The sequence below is a fragment of the Vombatus ursinus genome, unplaced genomic scaffold (assembly GCF_900497805.2).
Source record: "Vombatus ursinus unplaced genomic scaffold, bare-nosed wombat genome assembly UNPS02000749.1, whole genome shotgun sequence".
Classification (NCBI taxonomy): domain Eukaryota; kingdom Metazoa; phylum Chordata; class Mammalia; order Diprotodontia; family Vombatidae; genus Vombatus; species Vombatus ursinus.
The window spans coordinates 116020-127215 of NW_020940527.1; the positions used below are offsets into that span (position 1 = coordinate 116020).

Genomic DNA, 11196 nt, shown 5'->3' on the forward strand with positions numbered 1-11196 from the left:
AATGAAGAAGTTGGACTAGAAGATGATCCCCTTCCAACTCAGACCATCTGTGATTCTAGGGATGGAGACCAAGAGCAGAGCTGGAGGCTAAGGCTGAGAACCTGGGGCATAAGGGTTGGGCCTCCTCCTCCCCTTCACTGAAGTTTTGAGGTCATTGTGAAACCTCTCTATCCATCCCATTCCCATTCTCCATGGAGGCTCTATTGGGAGGGCAGTGGTCTGGGAGACAAAGGTTTGGAGGAAGTTAGGGGCAGCTAGGTGGCGCAGTGGATAATGTACCAGCCCTGAAGTCAGGAGGGCCTGAGTTCAAATCTGGCCTCAGACCAAACATTTAACACTTACCAGCTGTGTGACCCTGGTCAAGTTACTTAACTCCAATTGCCTTTAAAAAAAAAAAAAGAGGAAGCAAGGATGGCTGCAGGGTCTGCCTCTCTTATTTTCTTGTCCCCACTGGGATACAGGGCTGCTGCTGCCCACATCACCTCCAAGGCTAAAGCTTTCCACCTGCCTGTGGGCACAGAACATCACTTCCAGGAGCTGCATCAGACTTTGGCCCTGCTGCAAAGAGACGTAGAAAGTGTGCTCCCCCTGCCGGTGAGGCTGGGGACCCATAGGGTGGGGTGGGGGTGGGGAACAGGGTTTGGGATGGAATTTAGTATGCCCCCTCCCCCTTCTCTAATTCTCTCTATCAGACTTTCCCTACTCAAATTCTCTGAGAGTGTTAGTTTATGCGTAGATCCAACCTTCTCTCACCTCTTTCCTGTCTGGGGTCATCTTTCTTCCTGCTTTTGTATGTGCATATGTGTATACATTTGTTTCTGTGTGTATCTCTGTCTATCTGTATCCATTGTGTTTGTGTGCTCCTGTATCCCTTTCTGACTTCATCTATTGGCCCTGTGTGTTTCTTTCTCCTCAGTCTTAACCTATTTCTGAATGCATGCACAGCGCTTTTCCTCCCTTTCACCCTCAATCTCTGTTAACCTTTTCTCTGTAGGGTCTGGAGATCTATTTCCACCTCTTTGGATACATTCTCTGCCTTATAATTGCATTTATTTCCTCATCTCTGGATCATCATTCTGTCTGTCTATCTCTTCCTCTCCCCTTCTTTTCCTCTCTCTCCTCCATCTCCATGTCTCTGTCTCCCTCTCTCTTAATCTCCTCTACCTCTGTCTAGCTATCTCCCTCCCTTCATCTCTCTCTCTCTCTCTCCCTCCCTCCCTCCCTTTCCATGTCTTTCTGTCTCTGTCTAGCTATCTCTCTCTCCACTTTCCTTTCTGTCTTCCCTCCACTTTCCTTTCTGTCTTCCCTTCCTTTCTCTTCTCCTTCATATCCCCAGTCCCCAAGCTACTCCCAGCCACTCAGATGAAACCCTGCTTCTCCCATGGACACTGGGGCCTGGCAAGAGGCTTTTTGCCACTCATTATCACTTGGTAGAAGCCAAGTTTTTGGAAAAAGATTGAATTTGCCTCACATTGGGGATTAGGACTTCCCAAGTTATGGGGGCACAGATCTCCTTCCAACAGGAACCCTTTCTTACCCCTACCTCTGGACTCAGAGCGAAGAGCTGAGAATAAATCCTCAAATTCTCCCCCTGCAGAAACATGCAGCCAAGGCTTCCTGTTCCCATGCTGTGAGGGTCCTGTGCCTATCCCGTGGCATCTTTCTGCTCTTTCTCCTGATCCAAACTGGCTGTGTCTTTTACTGTCTGCTTTTCAGGTGGGTGATAATGACTCCTCTTTCCATACAGCTGACTTTCTTCTTCAAGAAGCCAAAACTCACAAATCTTTGAAAAACCCTTTTGAAGACAGGCTAGGAATTAGAATTCATGGTACAAATAGGGATACTGAGGCCCAGTCAGTAGCTTGGCCAAGCTCACATTCAACTTAGTAACAGAACTCAGTTCTCCGAACTGTCAATGTATTTTTCAACAGTCAACAAACTTGTGTTAAGTGCGTCCTGTGTGCCAGGCACTGGGCCCAGTTCTAGGGATATACAGAATGACTCTCGAGAAGCTAATAGTTTAATGGAGGAGACATGTAAACATCCATGCACAAACAAGCTACACAGAGGATAAATTGGGGGATAGTCTGAGAGGGAAGGTACTAGCATTCAGGGGGATCAAGATAAGCTGCTAGTACAACGTGGGATTTCAGCTGGGACTTGAAGGAAACCAAGAGGCCCAGATGAGGAAGGAAAGTATGGTGATAACTACGATAAACAGAGTGAAGATATCCTAGAATCTAGAGACAGAGTGCAAGGCACAGCAAGGAGGGCGATGTCACTGGATTTCAGAATACATGGGGGGAATAAGGTTCAGAAGACTAGAAAGGTAGGAGGCAGCTATGTTGTGAAGGGGAGGGAGCAAGCATTTGCTAAGCACCTACCATGTGCCAGACACTATACTAGGCATTTTGCAACTATCTCATTCGATTGCTAAACAGATTTTATATTTGACCCTAAAGATAATAGAGGTACTGAAGTTTATTGAGTGGGGGAGAGGGGAGGTATGTGGCACTGTGGTTACACCACAGCGGGAACTGACCACAGAACCTACCCCCTTCTTTTGACCTCAGCATGATTGCCCAGTCGGGGTACTCATCACTTACCAAGCCACAGGTTTATAGAATCATGGTATTGTTGTTTAATCACGTCCAACTCTTCATGATACCATGGACCATAGCAAGCCAATATTCTCCATGGGGTTTTCTTGGCAAAGATACTTGCCTGGTTTGCCATTTCCTTCTCCGGGATTAAAGCAAACACAGGTTAAATGACTTACCCAGTAAGTATCTAAGGCCAGATTTAAACTCCTGTCTTCCTGACTCTAGACCCAGAACTCTATCCATTGAGCCACCCAGCTGCCTCCTCATACAATCATAGATTCTCAGAACTTAAAAGGACTTTAGAGATCTTCTCATTTAATTCTTGACTGAAGCAAGCATCTCCTCCTAAATCCCCTCAGATAAGCAATCATCACACCTTCACTTGAATACCTCTAGTGACAGTGAACTCACTACCTATCCAGGTAGCCCATTCAGGTTTCTGATATACCTAAGTCCCAATTAGATCAAATTAGAAATTCCCATGAAGTGGTCACATTATTCAAATTAGCACTGCCACATTTCCCTTGTGCTGGGACCAATGCCCATAATTTTCCATAATTATAACTTCAAATAGTGAAAATTCAAATGCATTCAACCACTTCAAGGAATTCACATTAATTGAGACCTCACTACAGCTCTAACCATTAGAGAGTGTTTCCTTGTAAACCAGTTCTTTATCTATTCCACTGGGTTACCCTTCAAGAAGCTTCTAAGTCTTCTGGTCTCCAGGCTTAACATCTCCAGTTCCTTAAGCCAGTCCTTGTGTGTTTCACTCTCCAGTCCTGCTACCATCCTGATTGCCATCCTCTGAGCCTACCCTCTCAGACGTGGATCCCGAATGGGTTTCTTCCCAACTTGTGGAAAGGATGAGTTTATGAGATAGGAATATAGAAAGACACAGGCATGAAAAAAAATCAATCAATTTCTCAGGCATTATTAAACTATTGACTCTAATTAGAAAATGAAAGAGCATGAACAGATTCCTACCATATGCTGATCTGTATTCATTATGTGAGGGCAGGTGGGGTATGGCAGCATCTCCAAACTCACCTCTGCTCTCAGCTAAGATCAGTGTGATTCAGCTCAGGTCAACAAATATTTGCTGAGTGTCTCTATGTGCCCAGCCCCGGCTTTGTGTTTGAGAGAGGCAGGAAGAGGAGGAAGACATAGATTTTGCTTGTAGGGATTTCCAAGGCTGGTTTGAGGTGTGGTCAAAAGGGTACTAGACTTGAGATCAGATCACCCAGGCTCCAGTACCAGCCTGCTGGGTGACTTTAGTCAAGTGATTCACCTTCCTAGACCTTAGCTTCCTTGTCTGTACAATGGGAATAATAATACTTGTGCTGACTGCTTCACACCATTGTTGTGGGGGAAGTGCTTTGTTAATTGTAAAGCCTTACAGAAATGTGAGTTACTAATCATGGAGAAGGTGAAGCTCGAGCTGAGCCTTGGAGGATGGGTAGGATTTGAAAGGGTAGAAAGAAGGCAGAGGCCATTCCAAGGCCTTCCCTTCTCTCATTCCACAATCAAAGACATAGACCCAACTCTAAGCATTGTATGTGCCAAGCAGAGTGAGGCCCCTCTCTGCTCCCCCCATGACTGGATAATAGGATGCATGTTGGGTTGAATGTATTAGCTTGAGCCAGCTTGGGCAAGGGCCTTGAATATCATTCTGGGGGTGGGGGGTTGGGTTGGCATGTTAGACAATAGGGAGTAGCTATGGGTTCCCAAACATTGATTGCAGTTGTTCATTGGGGTAGAGGAGCCTATGGGGTGTGTAGGGTGGACCAGGGGTTCACAGGTCTAGAATCAGATGGAAGCCCAGAGACCATTGAGTCCCATATGGTTTGGAGGCAGCAGAGGCTACAGCCAGCCAGAGTGACTTCTCATTTTGTGTTCTCTCCTTGTTCACAGGTGGGAGACTGACAGGAGCCTCAGGGAATGCTTTTCCAAGAATTTCCTCGTCCTGGCCCTTGGCTCAAAACAGCTGTTCAGGAGGGTCAGCAGAGTGCCGAGACAAGACTCTCTGACCCCAAGGACATGCCCCTAAACTTCCCACCTCAGCCAAACAGGCAAAAAAGTCCCTAATTTGGCTAGGTATGCTCTAGCCTTCCCTTCCAATATGTTCTCTCTCCTTACTGTTTTCTTCCTGGGCATGTTTCCTTGGAAGACTAATTCAGGATGAACCCTCTGCTGCATTAAAAGCATCTGGTGGGTTTTTTTTTCCCTTCCTTTGCCTCTCCTCCATCCACCACCCTTCCTTCCTGTAGCATCTTCCATACTGAGGTCTGATTATCAACGAAGGCTGTCAACATCTCTCAGTTGCTGCCTTGCCAAATGGGACCCTGAGGCTCTCAACAGTAGGAGAGATGGGCAGGAAGAGGTGGGGGAGAATGGCTTTCCAGAAAACTAGTCTATTCCATGCATTTGACTCCTAGACCCTTGGAAAGAGGGAGAAATAGAGGTATTGACAACTCTGCTTAAGGACAGGACCCAGGAAATCCCTCCATGCCACGACTTCCCAAATGAACAGAAATGACCAGCCAAGGAAGGGGCATAGAAAAGAGCTGAAGCCAATGAGTCTTTTTCAGCCCAACCATTTAATAATAATAAATAACTAGAGTAGCTGGTCGGTGCATTATGGCTTAAAATTTACAAAACTCTTTCACATTCCTTATCTTCTTTGATCATTGAAGAAACCCTGACTGGTATCCAGCATAGAGATTTATATGCCATTTTGCAGATGAAGAAACTGAAGTCCAAGGAATATATTAATATGATCTTATCACATAAAATCATAGATTTGGAGCTGGAAAAGACCTTGGGGTCATCTAATCCAACCTCACTTCACAGGTTAGGTAACTGTGATCCAGGGGCTAAATGACCTGCCTGTGGTCACACAAATAGTGGCACAGCTGGGATCTGAACTGAGGTTCTCTCCAAATCCAGATCCAACATCTTTCCACTACAATTCAACACTTCAAATAAGGGAAGCGATATGTACAAGGTCACGTGCAAGGTCACAAGGTCACAACCTTTCCCACTGTCTTGGTGCCTTACCAACCTTTTCCATCTCATCTGACCTCCACAGTGCCCTTGTGACACAGAATGGGGAGGGATCGTTACACCCATTTTATCGGGAATATTGGAGATCCAGAGGGAGAAGTGACTTGTACACAGTCAAGGTTATTTACCTGACGCACAGACTAAACATAGCCTAGACTAGAGCTAGCATGTTCTGACTCCTGGGATGTTTCTCTTGGGGAATGTATTGTCTTCTTATTAATTCACCTTCTATTATCAGTGCACTGCTGTTATCTAAAAGACGTGCCTCTTTGGGTTTTAGGGTTTTTTTTGTGTATTGATATACTTTTTTTTGATACAACTGATATTTCCCAAGAAACACCTGAATAACCCTTCCTACAATGCATGATTTCTTGAAAACAGTTGATCAATTGTTAATAGAAGAGAGGCTTGTGTCCTTGTGTGGTATCAATATTGATCGTTGTATTTGACAAGAGTTTTGGATGTCTTGCCTGGCTAACTTCATTTAAATTCTTCAAATAGTCGTTGGAGGCACATTTCCTTGTGAACCCTCTGCCTGGGGCTAGGATGGATCTTGATAGTTAATGAAGTTGAAGTCCCTGTCTCCTTATTCAATTATGTCCCAGACATCCCAAAGAAGCTAGTTGGTACGGTGGATAAAGTGCCGGCCCTGGAGTCAGGAAGACCTGAGTTCAAATCCAGCCTTAGACACTTACTAGCTGTGTGACCCTGGACAAGTCACTTCACCCTGTTTGCCTCAGTTTCCTCATCTGTAAAATGAGCTGGAGAAGGAAATGGCAAACCACTCCAACATCTTTGCCAAGAAAACCCCAATTGGGGTCACAAAGAGTCAGACATGACTGAAACAACCGAACAACATCCCAAGCAAACATCCAGCCAAAGGAAAGAACTTTTGAAATAAAAGCTTTTGAATAAAATACAACATAATAGAGTAATAATAGTACAAGATTTGACGTCAGAGGACCAGGGTTTAAATTTGACTCTGCTATTTACTTGCTGACTCTGGGTAAGTCATTTAACTTCTCTGAGTTCTTAATTTCCTCATCTGTAAATGGAGGGGGTGGGGAGTTGAATGCTTAAGGTCTTTTATAAACCTATAATCACATGAAAAAAGCAACTACTTTTCTCTGTGACTGGTTCTAGTGTTTGGAACCTGGCAGAAAGTCCTTTTCTCTATTTATCTATAATCCCTTATGGTCCAATCCCTATTTGCTGCTATGCCATCATCTGTATAGCCAGATGTTGATAGGGTTCTAGAGGGTTGGAGGGGCAACATTGGGATAATAGTAGGCAAGCTGAGTCCTCAACAATAGTAACCCTTTGTGGAGCAGCTGGTGGAGAAGTGGACTGGGGGGGAGCCATGCTGGTGACTGGAAGGGACATAAATTGGATTTTCTGGACCCTTCCAGTTACTGACCCTGCCTTGTACTCCCTTTGCTGCCCTGTAAGGTTCCTGCCTATCACCACCCTCTTCTAAGGAGCAAGGGAGAAAAGAGGATCAGAGTTAATAAAATCTGGGCTGGATTGAGCTGGGTGTTGTGCTCTATGGACTCTAATCTGAGCTGTGAACTCTAGATTTTGTAGGAATTCTGGACTCTGGCTCTCTTCTGGACTCTGGGCTGGGCTCTGTAAGCTCTGTCCTCTCCCCCACTAACCACATCCCCAAATGAATGATATCTTGACTGGGCTGGGTGAAGCACTGAGATAGGTTCTGGAGGAGACTGTGGGCTGGACTCTGGGCATTTGATTCAACACAACTTTATTAAGCATCTACTGTATGCAAAGCACTGTTCTAGGCAGAGGGAGGAAGATTTTAAAGTTTATATAAGATGTTTTTTTTTTTCCTCATTCATGAAGCTTCCAGTCATATGGCACATACACAGCTATAATACAATATAATGTATGACATGCAAGTGAGAGCTGCAGACAAAATGCTATCAATGTCAGGGGAAGGGTGGGAAGCTTATTAATCAACCCAGAGAATCAAGGAAACTTCATGGAGGAAATGTCTTTTTTATTTTTTACTGTCTAGAGTTCTTTTTTTTCAATATTCTTTTTGAAAATAACATTTTGAGTTCCAAATTTTTCTCCCTTCCTCCCTCCTCTTTCACCTCCACAAGGCAGCAAGTAATCTGATATAGGTTATACGTGTGCAATCATGTAAAACATATTGTGGAAATGTCTTTTGAATTGAGCTTTAAGGGCTTATGGTCTTTGGGCTCTGGGCTGGTTGAAATTATGGGTCATGTTCTAGGCTGGGGGCTCTAGGCTGTACTTCAGTCTGGTCTGTGAGCTCTGTGTAGAGTTAGAATCTAGGCTCTGGGTTGAACTATGGACTAGGCAAATCTCACCTAAAGGACTGAGATCTAAGCTCCACTTGCCTTCCTCTGAAATCCCCGATATTTTCTAGTGGCCAATCAGGAATTAAGGATGTGAAGAACATCTAGTTTAACCCTGCCCCCCAACAGGAGAGGAAATTTGAGTCCCTTAAAGGGGAAATGGGGCAGCTAAGTGGTGCAGTGGATTAAGTGCTGGGCCTTCTGAATTCAAATCTGGCCTCTGACAATATGGGATCCCGGACAAGTCACAACTCTGCCTCAGTTTCCTCATCTGTAAAATCAGCTGGAGAAGGAAATGGCAAACCACTCCAGTGTCTTTGCCCCAAGAAAACCCCAAATGGGGTCACAAAGAGTCGGACACAACTGAAAGGCCACTGACAACTGCAGGTGTCACTGAACAGCAACAACAAAGGTGAAATGATTTGCCCAAGGCTACATAGGGATCTGACCCAAGCTTCTAAACCGTATCCCATGACTCCAAATCTAGGGTTCTCTCCGCAGCTCAGAGACTTCCCTTCCACACAACTCTAGCCCGTGCAATACCCCACAGGCAGCCCTTAATCCACTGTCACTTAACTCCCTTGATGAAGCTTGGGGAGGGTGGGGAGTGTCGGGGGAACAGAACATGTGGTCTGGTCGCGTCAGTCCGGTGAACGCCCCCTCATCCCTCTTTAAAGAACTGGAGAAAGCTGAGAGCTAGGTTTGAGGACTGAAGGGAGGGGCTGAATCAGACACTGCTAGCCAAACTCGGTGGCAGCCTGTGCCCAACTCCGGCTTAGGGGTGCAAGTCTAGCACAGGGTGGGAGCTGTCCACAGGGGACGTAGTGCTGAAACTCTCTAGAGCCTGATAAGCAACAACAGAGAAAGTCGCTCTAAGGGCTGGAGGGTTGAACGGATCTCGCCTTCCTCCGGAGTCCTCTCTCCTCAGAGATCCCCTGCCGTCACCCACTCCTGGTTAGGGGAGAGATATGGCGTTCATGGTGAAAACCATGGTGGGAGGCCAGCTGAAGAACCTCGCTGGGGGCCTGGGGGGCGGCGAGGAGAAGGGTGAAGGGGACAAATCGGCGGCTGAAGCTCAAGGCATGACCCGGGAGGAATATGAGGAATACCAGAAGCAACTGGTAGAGGAGAAGTGAGTAGGGGAATCCCCTTCTGGGTTTTAATCCCTCCTGTCTGTCCCTCGCATTTCCCCCTCCCTAGAGACTCCTGGCTTGTCTACTTTCAGGGGCACCGACCCCCTCCCCGCTGCAACCGCCACTGGAAGAATCTATTCCCCTTCCCCATTCCCTGGGACAGGACCAGATTCCAAAGAGAGGACCGAGGAATTCCTCCAAGATAAAACATCCCGAGACTCCAGGAGCCAATTCCAGCCTGTCCCCAACCTCAGCCCTTCTTGGAAGAGCTGGAGAATCTGGGCTGTTGAGCATTAGTGAGTGAGGAAGCAACAAGGAAAACTCTGGAGCCAGAGAAGGATGCGAGGAGAGGGGGAATCAGGAGGTCCCTAATGTATTTCTGATGAAAACACATAATCCCTTAATCCGATTCTTACCCCTAGTGGGTTGGGTGTCTCAGCAGGATCTCTGGAACTGGGGGCTCAGGACCTGATGGGACAAGGGAGCCTGGAAGAGATAGATTGATAGAGATCTACACAGAGATAGAAATAGAGACAAAAACCAGCAGAAATGAAAGGCTAAAACAAACAGGCACAAAAAAGACCAGAACAGAGACAAGACTGAGTCATACAGATACAGTCTTGTACCCAACTGTGCTCTAAAGGACTCCATAGGTGGTCTATATAGAGATTCATAGGGAAAAGGTGGTATGGGGTTCTATTGAGGTAGGGAGTGAGAGGCAAAAAGCTTCTGGGGAAGTAGCATCCCCCTTGCCACTCACACACACACACACACCTCCCTCTTCCCCTAAAAAGGGTAATGATGACCATAAAGAAGCTGAGAGAGACATCCAGGGAAGAAGGTTAGAGATAACAGAATTATGCCCTGTAAACCGACTCTTCCCACTGACTCTGCCCTGCCCCAGAAAACATGCCTGTCTCCTTCTGTAGTAAATCAGCCTTCTGGCCACCTGCCCATACGACCACAAGATTTAGGATTGGAAAGGCCTCAAGGGACCCCTCTGATCCAATTCTATCATTTAAAAATGTGGAAACTGAGGCTTAGAGGTAGGAAGTGATTTTCCCAAGGTCAGAGAGGGAGGAAGCTACTACTTACCAGGAAACAACCCAGCTTCTCCGATTCGGAATTCTGTAATTTTTCTTCTACATCCGTCTGCCATCACAATGGAATTAAACAAACATTTATTAAGCACCTGTTATGTAAGGTGTGGTGTATTCCCCAGTGGTGATGCTTTCACATTTCTATAGATCTATGATGTCATTTGTGTGGGCACATACTACACTGGTGCAGATCTTAAGCTATCTAAGCATTCTCATCCTGTGCTGTTCTTATTCATGTCCTTCCAAACACCTTCCACAGAGACTCTCCCCACTATGCTGGAGCCTTCCTCTAAATCTCTTCATGTTTTGTGGATATTGGTGTATCACTCAGATGCCCATCTGTTATCCCTCACTTTTTATACATGAGTGGCCACTGTCCTTTTCTAATCACATGCGTCCTTGTCAATATCTTTTAGGCCATTTATAGAATCACAGAATTATAGATTGAGAGATGGAAGGGACTTTGGAGTTCATGCAGTCCAACCTGCTAATTTTACAGAGGAGGAAGCAAAGGCCTAGAGAAATAAAGTGACTTGCCTAGGATCACACATAAAGTGGTACAGCCAGAATTTGAACCTAGGTCTTCTGACTCTAAAGACAAGTGTTGTTTTTTTTCACTCTACTCTGTTACTTGCATGCAAGTTAGCATTGGCAATATGCTAGAATGTACTTATACCTTTCATGTGTCTTTCCCTTGCTCTTTGGTTCCTCTGCAATTTTGATTCTTCAGGGATCATGATATCCCACTATCCATAACCATATGCCATCACGGGGAGAACATTGATTGGTGTTAAAAAAAAATAGGTGAGTTTTGTTGGAAAGAAGCAGCTTGGGATCATTGAAAGTACTATGTAATTTCCAAAATTCATCCTGAAGTCAGCTCATTTTCCATCTGCTGTCCCTCTCCAAGATAGATAGATAGATAGATAGATAGATAGATAGATAGATAGATAGA

The 11196-nt window shown here is 45.5% G+C and overlaps 2 protein-coding genes across 2 annotated transcripts in view; both read left to right on the top strand.

Moving 5' to 3' along the window:
* The window catches only part of LMAN1L (lectin, mannose binding 1 like), a 39540-nt gene extending 34811 nt beyond the window's left edge, over positions 1-4729 (top strand). Inside the window, exons 11-13 of the mRNA XM_027857244.1 lie at positions 462-594; positions 1598-1716; positions 4518-4729. Of these exons, the coding sequence (XP_027713045.1) occupies positions 462-594; positions 1598-1716; positions 4518-4653 (388 nt within the window). The 3' untranslated portion in view covers positions 4654-4729. The remainder of the gene's footprint in view (positions 1-461; positions 595-1597; positions 1717-4517) is intronic.
* A 4247-nt stretch (positions 4730-8976) lies between these two features.
* The window catches only part of CPLX3 (complexin 3), a 7372-nt gene continuing 5152 nt past the window's right edge, over positions 8977-11196 (top strand). Inside the window, exon 1 of the mRNA XM_027857779.1 lies at positions 8977-9140. Within this exon, the coding sequence (XP_027713580.1) occupies positions 8977-9140 (164 nt within the window). The remainder of the gene's footprint in view (positions 9141-11196) is intronic.